At 41.6% G+C, this 20,542-nt stretch overlaps 6 protein-coding genes across 10 annotated transcripts; 3 read left to right on the forward strand and 3 right to left on the reverse strand.

The window, feature by feature from the left end:
* The first annotated feature begins 4 nt into the window (after positions 1-4).
* On the forward strand, positions 5-1,087 carry LOC108103368 (RING finger protein vilya). Its single transcript, XM_017208814.1, has 4 exons — positions 5-71; positions 151-579; positions 646-809; positions 863-1,087. The coding sequence occupies exons 2-4, from the start codon at positions 208-210 to the stop codon at positions 1,053-1,055; spliced, it is 729 nt and encodes a 242-aa protein (XP_017064303.1). The 5' UTR covers positions 5-71; positions 151-207; the 3' UTR covers positions 1,056-1,087.
* A 189-nt stretch (positions 1,088-1,276) lies between these two features.
* Positions 1,277-3,629, forward strand: LOC108103371 (zinc finger protein 660). The gene is made up of 3 exons (XM_017208818.2): positions 1,277-1,829; positions 2,165-2,542; positions 2,605-3,629. Exons 1-3 carry the CDS (start codon positions 1,386-1,388, stop codon positions 3,511-3,513), a joined length of 1,731 nt encoding a protein of 576 aa, XP_017064307.1. The 5' UTR covers positions 1,277-1,385; the 3' UTR covers positions 3,514-3,629.
* A 242-nt stretch (positions 3,630-3,871) lies between these two features.
* On the reverse strand, positions 3,872-5,746 carry LOC108103356 (mitochondrial import inner membrane translocase subunit TIM50-C). Of its 2 annotated transcripts, XM_017208802.2 has the most exons (6): positions 5,523-5,746; positions 5,394-5,462; positions 5,138-5,327; positions 4,542-5,070; positions 4,362-4,485; positions 3,872-4,297 (listed from the first exon to the last, which is right to left on the reverse strand). In XM_017208802.2, the coding sequence occupies exons 1-6, from the start codon at positions 5,611-5,613 to the stop codon at positions 4,107-4,109; spliced, it is 1,194 nt and encodes a 397-aa protein (XP_017064291.1). In that variant the 5' UTR covers positions 5,614-5,746; the 3' UTR covers positions 3,872-4,106. The 2 variants fall into 2 exon arrangements, with proteins under 2 accessions (XP_017064291.1, XP_017064290.1); XM_017208801.1 differs by having other exon boundaries at positions 5,394-5,745.
* Positions 5,747-5,875: 129 nt separating this feature from the next.
* LOC108103355 (zinc finger protein 879) lies at positions 5,876-8,111 on the forward strand. Its single transcript, XM_017208800.1, has 3 exons — positions 5,876-6,947; positions 7,007-7,273; positions 7,333-8,111. Exons 1-3 carry the CDS (start codon positions 6,222-6,224, stop codon positions 7,963-7,965), a joined length of 1,626 nt encoding a protein of 541 aa, XP_017064289.1. The 5' UTR covers positions 5,876-6,221; the 3' UTR covers positions 7,966-8,111.
* On the reverse strand, positions 8,091-12,719 carry LOC108103354 (protein cramped). The gene is made up of 7 exons (XM_017208799.1): positions 12,630-12,719; positions 11,903-12,440; positions 11,384-11,587; positions 9,751-11,324; positions 9,319-9,688; positions 9,009-9,160; positions 8,091-8,941 (listed from the first exon to the last, which is right to left on the reverse strand). The coding sequence occupies exons 2-7, from the start codon at positions 12,411-12,413 to the stop codon at positions 8,840-8,842; spliced, it is 2,913 nt and encodes a 970-aa protein (XP_017064288.1). The 5' UTR covers positions 12,414-12,440; positions 12,630-12,719; the 3' UTR covers positions 8,091-8,839.
* Positions 12,720-13,072: 353 nt separating this feature from the next.
* Positions 13,073-17,458, reverse strand: LOC108103327 (syntaxin-4). 4 transcript variants are annotated; one of them, XM_017208760.1, is made up of 8 exons: positions 17,231-17,458; positions 16,710-16,915; positions 15,746-15,976; positions 14,952-15,045; positions 14,642-14,884; positions 14,421-14,494; positions 13,275-13,523; positions 13,073-13,210 (listed from the first exon to the last, which is right to left on the reverse strand). In XM_017208760.1, exons 2-8 carry the CDS (start codon positions 16,740-16,742, stop codon positions 13,139-13,141), a joined length of 996 nt encoding a protein of 331 aa, XP_017064249.1. In that variant the 5' UTR covers positions 16,743-16,915; positions 17,231-17,458; the 3' UTR covers positions 13,073-13,138. The 4 variants fall into 4 exon arrangements, with proteins under 4 accessions (XP_017064249.1, XP_017064250.1, XP_017064251.1 ...); XM_017208761.1 differs by having other exon boundaries at positions 17,349-17,409; XM_017208762.1 differs by lacking the exon at positions 17,231-17,458 and having other exon boundaries at positions 16,710-16,760; positions 16,873-17,043.
* Positions 17,459-20,542: the final 3,084 nt, after the last annotated feature.

Raw genomic sequence — 20,542 nt, forward strand, 5'->3', positions numbered from 1 at the left:
TCTACGGGATAATTGCGATAAGTGGCAATTCTACAAGCTTTAATTGAGGACGACGACGACGTGATTTATCTGTGAGTTTAAAAGTTTATTAAATAAACTCTCAAGTGTTTTTTAATTTCATCGCAACACAATATACTTCACTTCTAAAAGATGTTGCATCAGCTCGCTTAAATAGAGCTGCCCACTCGGCTTGATCATCCTGTATAAATGGCACTTCAATTCGGGATGTCCAAGTCGAAAATGGCCATTGGCGAACCGGAGGCGAGTAAGCTGTGGATTCACTGCAACAGCTGTTGCGACCTGTTTGCTGAGAAGAAGTCAGTGTTCTTCCTACTTGCCTGTCACCATGTTTTCTGCAAGCGGTGCGTTAAGGCCGCCGTCGGCCACACGCCCAGCGATGCCCCAATCTTCGATTGCCCCATCTGTAGGCGAAGCGTCCGTGGCCGGCAGGTGGGCAACACAATGCCCAACCACATCAAGCAGTTCTTCCACCCGGAACCCTACGCACTGTCCAATGACTTCATCGAGACGTTTCAACGTGGCAACCACCGACACTTTGACAAGTATAAGGAAAAAAAGGTGCGGATATTTTACAAATATGTAATTCTTATGGGCCCAAATTATATATTTTGCTTATAAACATAGGAGTTGGAAATGGATAAGTTGAACAAGGACATCGAGGTGGCCAAATCCGTGTGCCAAAAACGCTTCATGGAGGCGCAGATGCTCCGCGTGGAGCGGAAAAAGCTGTCCCAGCGGTCGCAACATATAAAATTGCAAGTCTCAAATCAACAGGCGGAAATGAAACGGTTCGAATAGTTATTTGGCTAACAAGTTATTATTTCATTCCCATTACCCTTAGGATCATTCAGGCTAAGGTTAACCGTTCATTGGAGCCATCCTCTACACAGGAATCCTCAATCCGAGGTCGGAATCGTGTTCGTGGCCCCTCACAAAGTCGAGGGAGTTCGAAGGATTCAAGTCGCAGTCCCTTAGCCAAACGAAATCAGGTCACTAGTTTCATGCATCAGCCAAACCACTCCTTCAATCTATAATCTAATCTTGTATTCGAAAATAAGGTATTTATTTAGGTTATTAATAAGAAAAAAATTAAAGATAAAGGAACCTAATTCAAAATAAGTCGTTAGTTTCTTTCTGTTTACAGTCTCTGTTAAGTTAAGACATTTTAATAGCATTGTCAGGAATGTTAAAACTAAAATCGATTTATCGAAAACCAAAAAAACAATCGATCCATATCGATAGTATCGAATAAACATCTGCCAACAAAAAATAACATAAAAAATCAAAAATAATCAGAAGTCGAGAGTCATAAAAGCTGTGAATCCGGACAGCGAAATCGGAAAAAGACACCGGTTACGGAAAAAATGATGAGTGGCAAGGCGGGCGGTGGTGTGGTCCTCAACTGCCGGACATGCACGCGTGCCTGCAAACAGCACAAGCCGCTGCAGGAGGAGATCGAGCTTGGCCCGGAGGGTAGCACTACGCTGGCCAACATGCTCAATTACTGCGCCGGGCTCTCCTTCGAGCCACAGGACGGCGCCGCCATGCCTCAGCACATCTGCCTCAACTGCCTGCAGCTTCTGGAGCAGGCGTTCAACTTCAAGCGCATGGTCATCGACTCGGACGAGCTGCTTCGCTTGGGACTGGATGAGGCGCACGTCACTAGCCACCAACAAAATCAACAGGAACACCATCGGAGCCAACAGCAACAGAATCAGCAACAGCACCACCAGCATCAGCAATACGGAGATGCGAGCGAGGAATATGTCATGATTGAGATGCTCAACGAGGAACAGGATCACGGCACTGTAAATATCTATTTAATAGGACTTTGTAAGGGGAAAGAAATGGGATAGTGTAAATCATCAATGTAAGATTAATTTTGAATCGGTAAATATCAGATGGGAAATTTGGAAGTTTGACCGATTCATTTCATAACAGATTGGTACAGCTTCAATGGAACGATATAGATCCGACTATTCATTCCTAAATCTGAATCTTATTATAAAAAGAACGGCTTATGCTTAGAAAAGAAAGTTTGCGTTTAAAGTGTGGTACCTTAATCGCAAATAAGCATGACGTTGAAGTAAAATTGAATATAAAATAACTAAATAATACCTCAAATTACATCGATATCCGGCAGTTGGAAGAGCAAGAAGCAGAGGCGGAACGACATCATAACTCGCACCACGACGAGGAGGAGTTTGTTATCGAGGAAGTGGCCGAGCAGGAGGACGAGCTGACGGAAGAGGTAGTGCCGCAGATGGGTGACCAGCAGGAGCACATCACCGTGGAGAGTGTACACGAGTTTCAGCCCGCCGAAGTTGAGTATGTGACTATTAAAAATGAGTTCGAAGCGATCGTCAACGAAGATGATGAGATCGAGGTAATGGACGAGTCCGGGGCACACGACGAAATACTAGATGGACATATGATTGTGATACCAGCAGAAGGAGCCATTGACGAGGTGATTGCTGAAGAGGCCCTCGAAATGGACGAAGACGAAAACGAAGAGCATTTGGTAAGGCATAGTAAGGATTTATCAAGGTGTGCACTCACCTACCGTGGTTTTTTTTTTCTCAGCTGCCTGAAGAGGAGGAAGTCTGTGAGGAGGAAGACTTCCTGGAGGAGTCCCTAGATTCCACGCCACTTACTGGCGGCGAAGCTCTGCCACACGTGTGCTCCGTGTGCCAAAAGGCGTTCCGGCAGCAGTGTCGTCTCAATCAGCACATGCGCACTCACATAGACGAAAAACACTACGAGTGCGAGGAGTGCGGCAAGCGGCTAAAGCACCTGCGCAACTACAAGGAGCATATGCTGACACATACAAATGTCAAGCCCCATCAATGCAATATCTGTGGCCGTTTCTACCGCACCACCTCTAGTCTGGCAGCGCACAAGAGGACACATGCGGAGAAGAAGCCCTACAATTGCGACGAGTGCGGACGTGGATATGCGGCGTACGATCATCTAAGGCGCCACAAGCTCACTCACACGGGACAGAGACCCTTCGCTTGCGATCTGTGCGACAAGGCGTACTTCGATTCATCCTCCCTACGGCAGCACAAGATTAGCCACACCGGCGAGAAGGCATTTACCTGTGAGATTTGCGGCGTGGGACTCTCCCAGAAATCAGGTTATAAGAAGCACTTGCTTGTCCATACCGGAGCCAAGCCACATAAGTGCCCCATATGCGGACGTGCGTTTACCTTCACCAGTAACCTCAATGCCCACGTCCGTCTCCATTCCGGTGAAAAGCCATTTAAGTGTGAAATCTGCATGAAGGCCTTTCCCACAAAGAAGCGACTGAATAGCCATTTACGGGTCCACAACAAGGAGACGCCGGTAATGGCCACCGCAGGTGGTCAAGCTATCGAACATCGTCGACGTCCGGTGGCCGGAGGAGCGGGAAGTGGATCATCTGCCAATCTTCACCTGACCGAAGTACCTGAGCAGCCGGTGTCCACCTCCAAAGTGGTCGTAGTGCTTTAATGCGGGCAGCGAACTGAGGGTGCGGCTCTAGGAAGTAAGGCTAGCCTAAGGTTTTTACATTTACAATTACGTGGAGCTGTTAGGAATTGTACACAATAAACACTCATAACACTGTATTTTTATATCCACTTGTCTTTTTTTTTGGGAGTACTTATTACCAGATTTACTATAGTAATGTATAGATAAAACTCTATCCAGCCTATTTTGATAAGATAACGCATTAAATGCCTTTTTAACAAAATCAAAAACTTTCGTAATAAAACACTTGGGTTCGTTTTGTTTTTGGTTTCGCTTCTAGGTCATCTGTTTATAATATATTATTATTATTATGATTACATTGCCAAACAACAAAAACAAGCAAGTTTAGTTATTTATTTAAACAAAAACATTCGCCTTATCATATCCCAAAAGGAGTAATAAAAAGAGCGTGCCTTCCTGTCCTGCACCCTACTCCTACTCTTTATCAACGAAAAATATGGCCAGTGTACTGCTGCAGAGTTGCTTGTTGCGTATCCCCATTTCTGGGGGTGCTTCGGGGCAGGCGGAAGGTTAAGGTATGAATATGGAACGGGTTGTGCGGGATGGCCAGCTTCTTAACGCCCCAGAATGTTGCGCGACCACTGCTTAACCATGGGCTTGGTCTTCGACTGTTCGATGCGTTCCGCCTCCTGCATTTGCTCGGCCAACTTTCGTTGGTTATCCCGGAACTGATTAATGGGATCGTCGAATTGGCGGTAATAGTGGAGCACTTCACGCACATCGTCTACGTTGTTTTGAGCAATAACTAGGGAGTACAAACAACACATATTTTATTTTGAACTGACCCAAATTATTTTGGTGAAACTTACTCTTCAGAAATGCAATGAGGTCCAAAAGTTGGGCATCATCGTCATTGCCGTGCCAGCGAGCCAAGCCAAATGTGTTGTCCGGATGCATTTTGGTAGCGTTCGCATCCCAGTCAATAACAATTACCTTAAATTCAACTATTTGGAAAAATGTTCTAAGATCAAATATCGTTTGAAACTCACTTTTTTTAAGTCCCGATTCAGGTTGTCCAGGTTCTTAACGTGATGTCCATCCACGAAATGTGTAGCATCCCTGACCAGGCGGTACATGATGTATCCGTTGGGATCGAGGGCGTCCAAAATGGGGAACACAGTCATGCCCTGTTCAGCGGTGAATACAACTATCTCAAAATCCTTGGCGCACTCGGCCAGAAAGTGATCGACGCCGGGACGTTTCTTAAAGCGCCAGCCTGTCTGGTAAGTCCAGTCCGGATGCACTAACACATCTTTCATCTCCAGGACGAGAGTGTAGCGCGGTTGCACGTACGGCGCCTTGAGCGGATCGGGCAGCAGCTTGGCCCGTGACGGCTCCTGGATCATTCGCTGATAGTAGTGAAGACTCTTCCACATCCGCTGCACATACTGCTGTAGTAGCGGCTTGCTTGTGAACTCGTCCTCGATGGTCTGCCCGTTGGGATCCACCTCGGGCTTCCCGAATTCGTATACGGCCCACAGGCCAGCAACCACACCGCCACCGCCAAAGATTGCAAAGCTAAATGATAAGCGTTTTAATGTTGGTTTGAAAAATGTAGAAAGCTTCTTAGTTGCCAATATCTTACCCCAGCTTCATGCGCTTCCAGGCGCGCTCATTTTCCTTGGCCTCCTCCTCCTCGCGCTTCTGTCGCTCTTGTTCGGCGTTGCTGTCGACCTCTGGCGAGGTCTGCGGAAACAGCTTGGCTAGCAGTGGAGCATTCGATATGGGTGGGGTAGATCCCTCAGTGGATGTAGTGGCTCCTCCAGCTTCGTGCTCTGAAATGTAAAATTACCACATGATAGGATTGCGAATTGGTCTACTTTGCAGTGGTAACTATTTACTTGCTGTGCTGCTATATCCGCGGGCTGTGTGTAGGATCGGAGAGAGTGGCGTAGGAGCCGATGACAGAGCTGTGGAAGTGGATAGTCGCGATGAAGCACGGTGGTGGTGTTGGTGGGTTGGGTGATTACCCAATGTGCGGTGCTGGTGGATTCGAGTGAGAACGCGCGGCGTACTCAGGCCGCGCAGCATCTGGAGGACAGTGGCCGGTGCCATGCTCATGCTTCCCTTCCCAATTTCGTGTCCTTGCACCGTTTACGAGTCCTGCCCGGCTAGCACCGACTTTTTTCTTAAAAGATTTCCAATAAAATTTCAACCTCGCACCGGCACGGCTATGGCGTTAGGAATTTCTTGCTACCAATATCTGCTAGGCGTTAGTACATTTAGCACGTGGTGCTTCGCAGCTGTTAGTCGACTTCTTTCAAGCCAGATCTGGCGGGTTTTAAATTATGTTACATTTGTTCTCACGAAATAGTTAGTGACTCTAAATTTAAAATAATCCAGTTAACCGTTTGTTAATCAATTATAAGATTTGCATAAATATATATCAAACGACAGAAAATTGTATTTTTATCTAAATAGTGGTTATTTGTATTTGTTACTATCTTTGAAGTCCCTACGCTAAAGTAAAAGCACTAGTGACTACAGATTTTAGGAAATACAATAGCAGCTGACTATTTTCAAGCTGTTGTCTTTGATCAGCTCTTTGAAGTACCAACACTAATGCGTCAGCTGAGCTTTGGTGGCACTGAGCATCACTGTTTGGGACGCTTAAGATAGTTTTTATATTCACGTACTTAATTGCGGTCGAGTTTTAATTAAAGGCAACAATGTCACTGGTACACTCTCTAAAGTTGCCAGCCGAACCACTCCCCCAATCCGCAATCGACGCCCTGTGTCGCGTTTGCCACATTTCATCACCGCGCTGTTTGCCGCTCTTCAAGCCACTGAATAACCTGATTTCTGGGAAACTAACCACTTTGGCTAACATTTTGAGCTACTGCAGCGGTCTAGAGATCCTGGAAACGGAGTTCTTCCTGCCCCACCACATCTGCCCGGAATGCACGACCAAACTGCGACTTTCGCTAGAATTTAAGCGCAGTGTCCATCGTATGGATAGAATTTTGCGACAAAGTCATGCGGACTTTTGCCGCACCAAAAGACGAAATGAGTTGAATATTACGTCTAGGATTTCACCTGAAATTCCCGACGATATTGTCATCGTACTCGATGACCAGGAAGTGGCTGAAGACCCAGTGGAATCTTTCACACTTGCAGAGGAACACTTAAATATAAAAGAAAGTCGAAAGATAGTGACTGAAAGTCCGTTGGATGAAGGGCTGGATCTTGAACTGGAGATCGATGAAGATATTGTAGAGAACGAAATGCAAAATAATCACACCATCGAGCTGCATTTGATGGCCAAAGCCACTGATGATCTCTACGAAATAATCGATGAATCAAAGGAGCCTCCAGTGAAAGCCCAGGAAATACAGGAGCGCTTGAGTTGTAAAAGCGGGACAGGAAAAACTTCCAATCCCTTGCATGAATGTCCTGTAAGTTGGTTAGATAAAGTATTTCCACAAATTCCTACAATTTTTCCTTTTTTCCACAGGTATGCTTCAAGCATTTGAGCAGTGATAGGACGTTTCAGTACCATATGAGGCTCCATGGTGCACAAAACGCCAGAGAAGAAATACAACCACATAAGGTAGATAGCACGGTCAAGGAATCACTCCAAAATAAGACTCATATACAGGACAAAGGAGCTGAAAATCTTTACGATATTGTTGATGAAACAAGACAGCCACTGGTGGCATCCAAGTCTGTAGTTAGCAGGAGCAGACAATGGAAGCTACATAATCCTTCGCTACAGTGTCAGGTAAGTTGGCTACATGTAATTAACTGGAAACGCAAGAAGCCAAGACCTTCTTTCCTCAGATCTGTGGCAAGCAATTAAGCACCAATAACTCGTTCAAGTATCACATGCAGCTCCACGGTACAGCCACACCTTACGTTTGCAAAATTTGCGGCGAGTCCTTCAAGACGCGCAACGCTTACGATGGACATGTTACATTGCATGATGTAAACAATCCTAATAGGTGCCCCATCTGCTTCAAGGTATACCGTCAGGCTTCCTCGCTTCGAACACATTTGCTGATCCACAGCGGAATCAAGCCATTTGAGTGCAACATCTGCGGCAAGAGGCTGACCCAAAAGTCAGGCTATAAGAAGCACATGCTCACCCATACAGGTGAGAAGCCGCATAGCTGTGATATTTGCGAACGGAGATTTCGATACTCAAGCAACCTGATAGCCCACAAGAGGTGCCACAGCCAAGAGAAACCGCATCATTGCCAGGTGTGTCAGAAGCGAAGTTTCGGCAGCAGGTCTGAGCTGAATCGCCACATGCTCGTCCACAGCAGTAAGCGACCGTTCGGTTGTGAGGAGTGCGGCAAGTCCTTTAAGCGACAGGTTTCCCTCAGCATTCACCAGCAGTCGCACAAGGAGGGGAAGAAAAAAAAGAATGTGGCCCGTAAAATGGATGAGCAGGATAACCACGAAGAGACCTGATAACAGGTTTAGATTATACCTCATGAATCTCTTGATAAACCAAATTGTTATTTAGTTTTTAATGTATTATCAGATCTAATTATTGTAATAATTTTCAGAATAAGAATTTAATCACATATATAAAATTTTAGTTTAGTTTGCTTTTATTTTCGGTATTTGCCTTTTTATAATAACAAGTTCTAAGTGTTACGGTTACAAAATACGCTCTAGGATTAAATGTTGTTCCTCTGTTCTCACCTAAATTGTTTATTTTATATATATATATATATATATATATATGGTTAACAAGGGGTGGGGAGCAAGGAAGGGGAAAACATTTCCAGACTTGTAAAACTTTCTAGTCTTTTTTCGGGAATTTGATTATTTAGGGAGTTTTAATTTAATCATGCGCAGAAACTCTATACAAATGGAAGTTCCGATTGGGATTGGTGTTTAAAGTCTAATAACTATGTTGAACCGATCGATCTTAGGTGCTAGAAACCAATTAGAGGAGTGCGGAACGAGTGTGCGAGCGTGTGGACAAACAAAAGGGATGAGAATTCTAAAAAAAAGGGTTTTCGCGTTCTATCGCATGATACATAAAATTAATGTATAAATAAATATATATATATATATGTTTAGACAATGTGAGTGCTTGCTAATACTTGGCATACATAAAATGAGAATAGATCACAAAAAGTCGCGTAAAAACATAGATGTTAATTCATATAACATATGGGATGAATAATAATAATATCAGTGAGTTAAATAAAAAAAAGAGACATGAGACCTGGAGGCACACATGGGTTTCCATTCTATCCCTCTGTCCTCCTCAGGGTCCGGATTTGTGTAAACAAACGAAGGAGACACTACCAGATTTCCGCAGTTGCCACTGCTAATCCTTCTCCTGCTGTTGCAGCAGGGCGGCGATCTCCTGGAACTTGTGTCTAAAGTCCACACTGCTCTCGCTTATAACGGACATGTTCGACGAGGGATCCTTTCATTGATTACACAATATATATACACATTTTTCCTTAGGAATAAGTTATGCTATAATAACTTACCAGTATATCCCTCGTGGCATCAATCCCATCCAGATGTCCCAGCAACGATGTCAGTGAGAAATCATTGATATTATCCTCCAGCCAACGTGCATTGGAAGTTGAATCTCTGAGTAAGTGCATCGGGCTTACGCTGCCATGGAAGAAATTTTGCGCTGCCAAGGAAAAGATAATATTTAATATGTATTTTTGTTTAAAATCTTTTGAGTTATGTGGGGCTAAGTATGATTTTAAGCGAGGTTTCAGTACTTTACATTAAAGCTTCTATAGGATTGTGAAAACCTAAACCAGGCATAAAAACAAATATTCCTACTTGTACTTTCATCCTGGACCGCATCGGTCAGAGAACTGCCGCCGGTGGTGCTAGTAGCGACACAGAAGTCCAGGTTAGGCATGTCTCGCGCGCTGCCCTGTGCGCTAGCGTCGTTAAGAAACTCCATCGCCGGATTATCCCCTTCTTGTTCATCCTGCAAAGGCATTGCCACACTTAAGCTGGAATCGGTTCCAGAGCCGGAGGAGCTAACGCCGCTGGAACTAGAGCTGCCTACTCGTTCGATCGGTTCGAAAAGACCGCTATGGAGTTGACGAACACTTAACAGATCGTACGGACGACCACCCATGGATGCAGGCGGCAGGAGACGACGCTGCACGAGCACCTGACGACTGATCTTTTGCCGTGTGAGCTGCAAAAAGGAATTACATGGGAATTATATTTTATCCACGCGAGTATCTAAAAACCACTCACCGCTGAAAGCTGCCGTACCGGGTCGATGATGTTTGCTATCGGACGCCTTACCGGCAGCATCGGGGTGCGGAAGCTGCCCTCCATAACACCCACTCCGCCGGCCGCTGCTGCCTCCGCCAGCTGCTGCGCCTTGCTCATTAGATCCCGCTTTCGGTCGCATGTGTGGCCGCAGTTGCACTGCCGTTTTCGCACCCGCTCGCTAAGATTGGCCACCAAGAGTAGGTGCTTCAGCTTGTTGCTCACCGAAGAAGTGGTGACGGCCTTGACGCGTTCCACGCTATCACAGTCGTTGGGATTATAGGGCAGAGAAGTGCTTGAGTTGATGATGGGGGTGTTGGAAGATACTGTTGCTTGGGTTGCTGCGGAAGAGGAAGAAGGGCCTGTTTGGGTGGCTACCGAAGAGGAGCTAGCTGCCACAGTGTTGGTGGATGAAGTACTAGTTCCCACGGTTGTCAAACTCTCCGTCTCACACCAATAATACTCCAGCTCCAACTTGGAGTCTTGGCCAAAAACCACATACAAATCGCCAATGGTTATGTCCGTCGCATTCGCCTCCGTCCAGCCTTTTCGAATTCGCTTAAGGATTTCATCGCTAAGCAGAGGCTTAAAGTTTCGAGCCTGTGCAGCGGCCGCCGCCTCTTTGGCTTCTTTGCGTTTGGAACGAGCGGCTGAAGCAGCTACTAAGTTGCCAGTTGAAGGCGTGGAAGGAGTCAGTGGAATTGAAGGAACGGCACCAGAAGCAGGAGTTTGCAGAACTGACGTTAACGATGTGGCAGGTAACTCGGTAATAGCAGGAGGAGCTTGTGAAACCGAATCTGTGGATGATTCTGGCGCAACGGAAAGTGCTAATGTTTCAGATGTGGTTGGAAGATGTTGAATGGTGGGTGCCTGCGCTTGAGTCGTAGCTTCCACTATGTCACCGAGAAACTCCTGAATCTCCTCGCCCAGCTCATCGCCACTGCTGTTCTCTAGCTTCAGCAAATTCCCCTCCAAGGGCACATCATCTAAACTCTTTTCGAGTGGCGGGCTGGCCCCTGCTTTTGGTTTCTTTGCCTCCGGCGAACGCTTCTCAGAACCGCTTTCAGTTCTAGGTCTTTTATTAGCTGCCACTGCAATGCCAGGCAGATTGCCCAATGTCTCGCTGCGCACTTTGAAGCCCATGCGTTCTTCGTAGGCGGTCAGGCAGATATTAATGCTGCTTAAATAGGCGGTGATGCTGAGCAAAGGACGGTGGATGGCTACTCCCGGTCTAGGTTGGAAGCACAGGGAGGGATCCAATGAAGAAGCCGCCGGCTGTATCAACTCCGGTTCATTGTTGTTGTTATTGGAGGTGGTTGTAGTGGATGCCAGGTGACCGGGAAAGAAGACGGTCTTCTCTTCATGCAGACGCTGATTAGCACTGCGCCATTTGTACTCAAACGTTTTAATAAAACTGATCAGCTTCTTGTGAAGTGGAACAATGATCCTGCCGCGCGGGTTCTGTGCCAAAGATTGCACCCGACCGAATGCCTCCATATTGGCGGGCGCCACAAGTACCTCCACCTTGCTAGGCAGACGTATATCCTCAAGAGAATCTATTTAATTAACAATCTTTAGAAAAAAGATATGTATGTTGAGACAAAAATTGACTTACCATCCAATTGATTGAGTCGCCGGAGCGCCTTGCACGATGGCGTCTTGATACGAATATTCTTGCCCTTGCAGCGAACGGTGATCTGTCCTTGGTAAACCAGTTGCTTCAGTTTCATGAAGTGCTTCTCCGTCAGGAACTGCAGCTTGCGTCGCATTTCGCCGTAGTTTATAAGCGTGTACAACTCCTGGGCGGGCTTCTTTAGCTCTGAAAGCGAAATATAGAGTTAATTTACGGTCATAACACATTATAATCTGATGACCTAATCCACTTATATCTGGCAAAAATCTTAAGAGCAATCCGATCACTTGATATTTCATTTTGTAAAAGATTCGAACTTTGGAATTCCAAGAATTAACCAATTTTCAGAATTTTAAAGATAAACAACGAATTAACCCAATATTTGGGAAATTTGACTATCACTCTTAAAAAATAAAAGAATACCACTTTGATTTCTTGCCCTAAATGATGGTTATGTTTTTAACGAGCTCCTCTAGAATGTTCCATTGACCCGCTTCTTACCTTCCGAGTAGCGCACATACTTGCAGATCTTGTGATAGGTCTGATAGTAGTGCTGGCGCACTTGATCCTTGGTCTTGAAACTATAGTCACTGTTGGCGTTGCGACGCTTCAGCTTCGCATTGATGCAATTGGCCACCGCCTCGAAGTCTTTGCCGAACTCGTTGAGGGCATCAAAGAAACAGTTGCGCTCGACATTCGTCCAGGTAGTCTTCCCACTGCCCGTCTTTAGTTGACTGGGCGTTTTTTGGGCAGCCTTCTCGTCCTTTTTGCTCAGCTCCCGTTCGCTGGGCGGCGGTGTCATCGGTCGCGTCTGGTCCTGCTTCATCTTCTGGATAACCCGTGCACTGGCCCGCGTACCAGGACAATTGTGCATTGTCACTGAGCCGAGGAGCTCCTCCTCAGGCAGTTCAATCTTAAAGTGCACACCTCCTCCTCCGCCCTTGCCATTTGGCAACGGCTCCTCTATGGATACGACTGACGGCGGTGGCGGTGGCTTGCACAGGTCCTCCATGTTGGCCAATCCACATCCGGTTGTCGCCTGGACAGGATGGTATCAATTATAATAACAATTAAACTGCGTAGTCTTCAGGAAAAACTGGAAAAATGGCGCTCGTTACCGCCGGAGTATCGGATTGCTCGTCATTCCCGCCGAACCGATCGACCGAGGTATTCCACTGATGGTCGGAATTGATACGGGACACTTGGCTAAGCTCCGGTGGACACTTACCTATTTATCGGACATGGAAAATCGGTGATATATGGCTTATAAAAAAAGTTATTAACGAGACGCCAGGGATGTTGATGTTCGACTAACACTGTGCCGCTAACAGCGGAGTGTGTGCTGTAAGGCGCGAGGCGCTCGCTGTTAAGTTGTTTTGTTTACGCATACTGCTGTGCGCCCAGCTGTTTTCAAGCCGCACCTGGCTAGTTTTAGCTGTTTCAAAGCTAAATTAGCTATTTTGGGCTAGGTCTGTGTACTGGCTACATATTTTGTATTAGCTAAGAGTTTGTGTATTAGCTATTCGATTTAAATCCGTTTAGTCCGTTAAATCCGTTTAAATCTAAGCAAAAATCATTAAGAAGCCGTAAGATATAAAACAATTTAGTTCTGAACGGATTGAAGTCACGGGCGAAGTCATTAACAATTCTTAATATTCTTACTTCTTTTCTGTTTAAGTTTTATTTTCTTAGATGTAACTCTTACAATTAAACAAAAAAAAAATTGTCTCACATGCATCACAAATAAATACCAACAAGGAGTAATACTAATAAAATAGCGGCAATTATCAATATGAGCATTATTTTTCTCTGTAAATATAATAGATAAATTAATAAATATTGTTATCTTCCAAAAGTCTTTGAATCTGCCCACCTTCCGCGCCTTTATTTGGTGCTGTTCCGCTTGATCCAGCTCATCCGCTCCCTTGTCTACGTGGAGGGAGGCCTGCTGGGCGTGAAACTCCACCCGCTGGATCACCTCGCTTTGCTCCAATACCAATGTCTGGATGCGCATGAACAGGGCATGCACTTCCTCTATGGACTTCTCCAAGCGGCGCAGCTCGTTAAACCTATCCATCATTTCGCGCAGTGTCTGCCGTTCCTTCTCCGTCTCCTGGAGGAACTGCAAACAACAGATTATTACATTTAATAAAGATATATTCGTATTTTTAGGTTAGATTTAGTTTAAGCATATTAAGAAATATATTACAATAAAAGATAATTCATTTATTTGTTATCTATGAATGTAAATAATAGAGGATGTCAAGACAAAGAGGGCAAAATAAAAACCCAATTTTACCGTTATCCTAATACTAGGTCTATCGCCTCTCTCACTGTCTCTTTTTACCCATCTTTCAGTTATCTTTGTGATCACCGCGTAAGCACGTGTGTTTAAGTTGTACTCCATAAAAAAATTAAAATAACCAAATTAATCCATTGTTTTCGCTACGGGAAAGTTTTAAATATAATAATAAACACACGTGCTATTAAATTTTGCATTGTGTATGTTGAAATCGCATAATTTAAATTAATAAATAAGCAAAAAAGTGTCTGCAATTGCTTTGCTGTGTTCCCTCCTCATTGGATTCCCGTTACATTTCGCGGCATTTGCAAATATGTATATGTGTACATGCATTTCCATATGTTTGTGTTTACGTTGTTTTCATTCATGCTGTCGTTGGTATTTCTTTTACTTTTTCTTTAAGTTAACTAATTACTCTTTCTCTTTCAGCTTTCTTTCATAATGAAGCTTAAAAATGTTCATGGTATTCATTAATTAGCGAGGTAAGTGATTTATTTGATTGTTATGAATTATATTTATAAGCTTTTATCTATTTAAAATGCCATTTAAGTGAGCAAGACTGCATAGCTCAAAAAATCTAGAATATATACTATAATATGATTAAAAGGATTTTCCAAAAATTCCTGTAGATATTCTTTGTTCTTCTAGTTCTGATGACTAATATCAAACAGATGTTGGCTATTGTTATTTTAATCTGTACCATTTTTTATTACTCACATTATCCACAAAGAGTTTTGTTGTCTTGTTCTCGATGAGTAACTCGATTTCTTGTTCGCTGGCCTCTGAATTGACTGAAATATAATACAAAAATGTATTAAAAATTAAAGAGTCAAGAAAGAAAGTCCATAGTCAAATAGCCTCAACTAAATAATAAGGAAAATATCCTTCTCGATCTAACAGATACATATATCAGTATACTCTATATCTTTTTCACTTACTGATTTTTGTATGCAGTCTCAGATTCTTTTTGACTTTGGTCTCGTAGTTCTGCAGGAATATTTCATTCTTATGCCACAGATTGATGAAAGTTTGGTGGAGGCCATAGAAGAGGGTCCTTTTCATTCTTGCCTCCAAACTGTAATCATTTTCCGCTGGCAGATTTGTCTTGAAGTCCTTGAATCGCGCCATCAGCTGATTGCCTAGTCTCAGGTTTTTGCTGTGAAGTTCATCCATCTCGTTCTCTAGGGGATTGGATAATATTATTTAGACATTATTATTCATTTTAGTTCTACAACTTAAAGTACTTACCATTAAACGTTCGCAGATTCACGGTTTGGGCCATGCGGTTCATTGACTCCAAATTGGCGGCTATCTGTGCAAGTTGTTGCCGTATCTCCGTATACTGAAAATTAAGTATTATATTTGTCTATTATCATAACTATATTCGAAAGAATCTCGTTTAAATTTATCCTACAGAAATCAGAAAGTAAGCATACTTGTTTAAACTTAATGTTAAATAACCATTTTTAAATCTGCAGTTTGAACTCTGTAATTCGTATTCCATCTTAAAATCTTACAGATTTCTCTTAAGAAGTTTTCAACTTTATACCTCTAGCCAAACATATCATCTTTTCCAAAAACCAATTAAGATTTTCTGCCGGTTGTCCAGTAAAAATTATTTGTTTACATTCACGTTGAGTTGAGAAACCCCTATGAAAAGTGGGCGGGACTTTTCTTCTCTATACCGCTCTCTCAACTTCCCATGACCACAACAAAAACATGCTTAATGGGAATAAGGTTTTTTTTCCACACTTATCACGAGTTTTTGCGCTATTGAGTAATACAGCTGATTCATATAATAAACCGTAAGAAAAGACGGTTGTTCTCTCTGACTCTCTACTTTAATTCTCATTGAGAGAAATGTAAGACCCATTAAATGGATATCTACAGATTTGTAGATACTTTTGATACTATCTTAAGTACGAATATCTTTTTTTTATGAAACAAAGATACATATCTGTCAGATATATATGTATAGAATTTACAAATGATTTACGTTGTTTAGGTTGCTCTAAACTGTAATCATAGTTTAAAAAACTTACCGGATTGAGTATATCGTCCACATTCGATCCATGTTGCGACATTTTCGAACTGGACCGATCCTTAGATTCCCTTATATTATTATTATTCGTGCTGCTGTTTTGGCTAACCACACTGTAGCTATTTGTGCTACCACCGGTGTTGTTGGTGATGAACTCCGTGGTTCCACTGTACACGTTTAATAACAGTGAACCGTTTGACGACGAATTCGATGAGTTCGTGGTCAGTGAGCGCTGGAATAAAACATAGAAAAACTTAAAGAAATTCAAAAAAAAACAAAAAGGGGTCCATGCGATCTTAACGAACTGCAGTGAAAAACTGAGCAAAAAAAGAAACTAAATAGAAACTAGCAACTTTGGTTGAGTTTATTTACGTCTGTGTGTTCACAATCTGGCGCGGTGTAAATGAACAATAAAAATGACTTCGGTACTGAAATTCACTTAGTGCTAAAAGTTTGAAGGGGTACGGGTGGGTGTCTATATGGGCTGCTTTGGTCCGTGAGTGTTATGATGTGTGTGTGTGTGTGGCCACATTATCGCCGTTATCTCTGGCCGATCTGATAAATGCCATAGAGAACCCCCCCTTTTTGCCACTTTGGTGTTCTCAAGTCGAAAAATAGTGCCAAAAGCGGTCACAGAACTGTGAGAAATTGAGCGAATTGTAAAGGAGAGGGCAGTACAGTGGCTAAATCTTATGTTTTCCTTATTACCATGTCTAAGTTTTATTTGAAGTCCTTGAAAATGTCATAGGAAATAGGAAATAACAGAAAAAGAACTAAATTTGTGTTGGAAATGTAACTGCATGAGTTTTTTTACATTGTATTATTTGAAAATTAATCATTTCTACAGTCTGCAGTTCTTTTCAGATGTTTTTCAATGCTGTCGAACCAATGTGTTTCAAGCTAATTAGCAGTTACCTCATCCGCACCTCCCAATCGACCACATATCTCACATTTTTTTCACTCACCTGTAAAAGCTCAGGTAGTCGATCTTTTCCCATTGTTGCTTCTTGGTTTGACTTTTATTTTAGGTTTTAAAAATATTTAAAAAAATATGTTTTTTGTTCTTTTATTTAGTTTGCTTTTTTTATATATTTGTTTTTTAACGGCAGCTTTGAGCTCTGTTCTTACTTTAAGTTGTTGTCTTTGTTATTGTTGTTGTTGCCTTCAACAGCTGTTCGCGAATGAGAAATTAAGATTGAGAGCACCGAGGAGAGAGCGAAGCTTGTCACATTATCTGTTATCAAAGCTTATCAGCTGGCGGGTTTTTGATAGAAGCCGCCTAAATATTTACGGAATGCCCTTCACAATAAAAGAGAGAGAGAGAGAGAGAGAGAGTGAGGGGTGGCAAATGAAAGATAGAGAAGGGTATACAGAAGACAAAGAGAGGGCTAAACATATAGTATCACTTATCACATTTTTGCCATTTATTTGCCGCTCTTTTCTCGCTCGCTCTCTCTCTCTCTCTCTCTCTCTCTCTGTCTCTCACATTTTTCAACACATTTTTCCACCCAAACACACACACAAAACACAATGGATTTTTCTTTTTTGGAAAATAGTTTTCCTATATATTTTTGTAAAATTTTCAATTTATTTTTTTGCGCTACATTTTCCAATGCTTTTCGATATATTAAAAATCGATTCCTTTGTCTTGACCGCACCGCATTCGTTTTCGAACTGAAAAATCGACGCCGGCACAAAAACGCAGAGCCTCCAAGTCGCGTCGAGATTTCTTTCAATTCAAAAAGATTAAAGACAGCAAACACTCTGGGTACAATTGTCTTCACATTAGTAGCAGTTATCTCAAATATATGTTGCTTATAATCTCTTCTAAGGCTTTTTGCTAGCTAACATATAGAAAAAGTAATTGCTATCTTATACTATCTTTTATATTATATAAAAGATGCTTTTTGTGATTAACAAATAGTGAGATCATATGTTAATATGATCTGAATAATAATCTAAAAACTTCTTCTAAATTATCTCCTTTTTTTTTTTGCATATTTAAATCCTGAAAATTTGACTATTTTTTTGGCAATAACTGTATTTGATACGTTCGTGTGCTTTTGCTGGAGAGCGATAAAGTATGAGACTCGTACTATATTATGTGTAGTTAGTTGCGATCTACATTTTTTTTTTGTTGTCTCCGAATAAAACGAATAAATCGTCTTTTGCCCCCGAAATGAAAACTGGTTATGCGCGCGGAGAAAAATGTGTTAATTGTTTTTATTATTATTATTATTATTACTATTATTATTATTGTGTTGCTGGGTAAATATTTCTACATTGTTCTGACAATATTGTTGTTGTGCCTTTCACGCTCCATTCCGCTGTTCAATTCAAATAAAAAAAAATACAACAAAAAGAAATAAACCTGCGACGACAACGTTCAAAAGTCACTTGCGCTAATTAGTTGAACTTTTTTCTATTGCCGTTTGCTAGCTATAATACCCTCATATGCAATTTACAGGGTACTATCGGGTTGGTCTAATATGGGTCAAGGGTGATTTTATTAAAATATTCTAGTCCTTGAAAGTATATAAAATATCTAAAAGTGGACACTTGCATTCTATAAGATACTTTTATGAAGTATACGTCGAGTTTGAACTTTACTTTAATGACTTTATTAATATCAAATAAATATTTAAGCATTTCTCAGTTATCTTTGCATGTCACAACAATATTCCCTCTCAAAATACAGGGTATCTATTTAGTGTACCCTCTTGTTTTTTTTTTCGATATTCTTGCGGTTGCAAAACGAAGCTTATGAACTGCCCTCAACTACGTCAACGACAACAATAAAAAAATATAAAACCATCAACACCAGACAGTTGCGAATTTCCATTTCTCATTCGTTTGGCAATTCTTCTCAAATTGCCAAGTCATTTAAAGCGACAGCAAAAAAGAATTGCAACGAGAATTCTTCTCTCTTCCTAATGATTCTACAAAAAGAGTAGGTATACGTGATATATTGATAGTTTGAATTGAATTGCATGTAACGCCATAATGTTAAGATATTTAAATCAATCTGTGGATACGAAGTGAGCAATAATAGAATGGGAATACCCTTTAATAATAGTTATGAGTGTATATTTAACTGTTATCAATCCCATTCTGGAACTTAAAACCCAAAATCGCTCATCAGTGCGGGTTTTTTGGAGTATTAAGTGACATTCAAATGTCATTTACCTGGGAAGTTCCAATGGATAATGCCCCACTCCCTTTTTCAGCCTCTGATTCATCAACAAATTCTCGCCTTAATTGCTGGTATCCGATTATATATATATGACTCAATGAAGATATGGTAAATTTTTGTATTGTATAAATATAAAAAATTTGTTTAACAAAGCTAAATTCAATTTATGTAAAGTGGCGAGAAATGCTTTGCAACTTATTTCCATATAAGCAGTTCATTTTTATTAAGCCGTGCGATTTATTAGGCTATTATTAACATTTTCTCAAGGAAATTTTAAATTGATCGACTTAAAGTTACAGTAAATAAACTGCAAAATATCATGGCTCTCAGCTGCCAAAAGACGTATACGTGATTTTAAGCAAAAAAAAACCGTTTTTTAGCCATAGCACAGCCAAAAATGGTCCAAATACAGAATGTAATACCTCGTAGGACTCGTAACTTGATTGTTATGATTCCCAATTGGTTTGCATTCAAATCTGAGGAACTTCATTTTTGGCCCATTATTGAAAATTTTGATGATCAAAAATGCGAAATTAGGGCCAAAATTGATTTTTCCAAAATCGAAAAACGAGTGATAGGAGTAGTAAGTGTTGGTCGTTAGCAGTACAAAACAGTCTTTCTTTTCGCTGTGCACCTTGTTTTGGCCGAGCTAGAGCTAATAAGCCGAACGTAGTACTACAAATTTGTGTTAAAAATAAATTTCCTGATTTTTCAGCCCCTAAAACAGAGCTCGCACCAAAAAATCTGAGTAACACTTGTTAGCTGCATAAAACTGTTTTAGCCGTGCTACTTGATTTGACAAAGTTACAGCTAAGAAACGGCAACAAAGCCGGTTTTCTGCTATCAAAAGACGTATACTTGATTTTGAGCGCAAAAAATCAGTTTTTTAGCCATAGCACAGCCAAAAATGGTCCAAATACAGAATGTAATACCTCGTAGGGCTCGTAATTTGATTGTTATGATTCCCAATTGGTTTGCATTCAAATCTGGGAAACTTCATTTTTGGCCCATTTTTGAAAATTTTGATGATGGTATCCCTTATCAAAAATGCAAAATTTAGCCGAAAATGAATTTCTCAAAATCGCTAAACGAGTGATAGGAGTGGTTAGTTTCGGTCGTTAGCAGCACAAAACAGTCGTTCTTATGGTTGTACGGCTTGTTTTGGCCGAGCTAGAGCTAAACACCCGAAAATAGAATTGCAAATTTCTGTTAAAAATTGGTTTATTGATTTTTCAGCCATTCAATCAGTGCTCACACCAAAAAATCATAACAATAATGATAAAAGCAAGTATGGCTCCTATACTATATTTCGTTTTCATCGTTATCTGCATAAAACAGCCGTGCGCCTTGTTTTGACAAGGTTAAAGTTTTGACAATGTTACGAAACTGAAAAAAAATCATGGTTTTTATTGACTGAATTTTTGTACACAGCTAAAATCGGACAAGAGAAGTGTTTGACTTAAAATTGATTTCTGCTTAAATCCCATGCTTACATTTCGGTTATAATCCATATCTATATTCATATCCATATCCATATCCATATCCATATACACCTTCAACTCCATCTCTTACGAATCTAATTTTTCAAAAATGTTGATCCTTAAT

Source organism: Drosophila eugracilis, unplaced genomic scaffold, assembly GCF_018153835.1.
Source record: "Drosophila eugracilis isolate 14026-0451.02 unplaced genomic scaffold, ASM1815383v1 contig_2161, whole genome shotgun sequence".
Lineage (NCBI taxonomy): Eukaryota > Metazoa > Arthropoda > Insecta > Diptera > Drosophilidae > Drosophila > Drosophila eugracilis.

What these genes read in the sequence shown, in the direction of transcription:
- LOC108103368 (XM_017208814.1), top strand. Translation starts at nt 208, where the DNA reads ATGGCACTTCAATTCGGGATGTCCAAGTCGAAAATGGCCATTGGCGAA. An exon ending in ACAAGTATAAGGAAAAAAAG is followed by an intron (nt 580 to 645) that starts GTGCGGATATTT and finishes TTATAAACATAG; the next exon opens with GAGTTGGAAATGGATAAGTT. An exon ending in CAACAGGCGGAAATGAAACG is followed by an intron (nt 810 to 862) that starts GTTCGAATAGTT and finishes CATTACCCTTAG; the next exon opens with GATCATTCAGGCTAAGGTTA.
- LOC108103371 (XM_017208818.2), top strand. Translation starts at nt 1,386, where the DNA reads ATGATGAGTGGCAAGGCGGGCGGTGGTGTGGTCCTCAACTGCCGGACA. An exon ending in AGGAACAGGATCACGGCACT is followed by an intron (nt 1,830 to 2,164) that starts GTAAATATCTAT and finishes GATATCCGGCAG; the next exon opens with TTGGAAGAGCAAGAAGCAGA. An exon ending in ACGAAAACGAAGAGCATTTG is followed by an intron (nt 2,543 to 2,604) that starts GTAAGGCATAGT and finishes TTTTTTTCTCAG; the next exon opens with CTGCCTGAAGAGGAGGAAGT.
- LOC108103356 (XM_017208801.1), bottom strand. Translation starts at nt 5,613, where the DNA reads ATGAGCATGGCACCGGCCACTGTCCTCCAGATGCTGCGCGGCCTGAGT. An exon ending in TGGAAGCGCATGAAGCTGGG is followed by an intron (nt 5,071 to 5,137) that starts GTAAGATATTGG and finishes CTTATCATTTAG; the next exon opens with CTTTGCAATCTTTGGCGGTG. An exon ending in CCTCATTGCATTTCTGAAGA is followed by an intron (nt 4,298 to 4,361) that starts GTAAGTTTCACC and finishes TGTACTCCCTAG; the next exon opens with TTATTGCTCAAAACAACGTA.
- LOC108103355 (XM_017208800.1), top strand. Translation starts at nt 6,222, where the DNA reads ATGTCACTGGTACACTCTCTAAAGTTGCCAGCCGAACCACTCCCCCAA. An exon ending in ATCCCTTGCATGAATGTCCT is followed by an intron (nt 6,948 to 7,006) that starts GTAAGTTGGTTA and finishes TTTTTTCCACAG; the next exon opens with GTATGCTTCAAGCATTTGAG. An exon ending in ATCCTTCGCTACAGTGTCAG is followed by an intron (nt 7,274 to 7,332) that starts GTAAGTTGGCTA and finishes TTCTTTCCTCAG; the next exon opens with ATCTGTGGCAAGCAATTAAG.
- LOC108103354 (XM_017208799.1), bottom strand. Translation starts at nt 12,413, where the DNA reads ATGGAGGACCTGTGCAAGCCACCGCCACCGCCGTCAGTCGTATCCATA. An exon ending in GTATGTGCGCTACTCGGAAG is followed by an intron (nt 11,588 to 11,902) that starts GTAAGAAGCGGG and finishes TTTCGCTTTCAG; the next exon opens with AGCTAAAGAAGCCCGCCCAG. An exon ending in GCGACTCAATCAATTGGATG is followed by an intron (nt 11,325 to 11,383) that starts GTAAGTCAATTT and finishes TTAATTAAATAG; the next exon opens with ATTCTCTTGAGGATATACGT.
- LOC108103327 (XM_017208760.1), bottom strand. Translation starts at nt 16,742, where the DNA reads ATGGGAAAAGATCGACTACCTGAGCTTTTACAG. An exon ending in GAGACTGCATACAAAAATCA is followed by an intron (nt 14,495 to 14,641) that starts GTAAGTGAAAAA and finishes ATTATATTTCAG; the next exon opens with TCAATTCAGAGGCCAGCGAA. An exon ending in CAAAACTCTTTGTGGATAAT is followed by an intron (nt 13,524 to 14,420) that starts GTGAGTAATAAA and finishes TGTTGTTTGCAG; the next exon opens with TTCCTCCAGGAGACGGAGAA.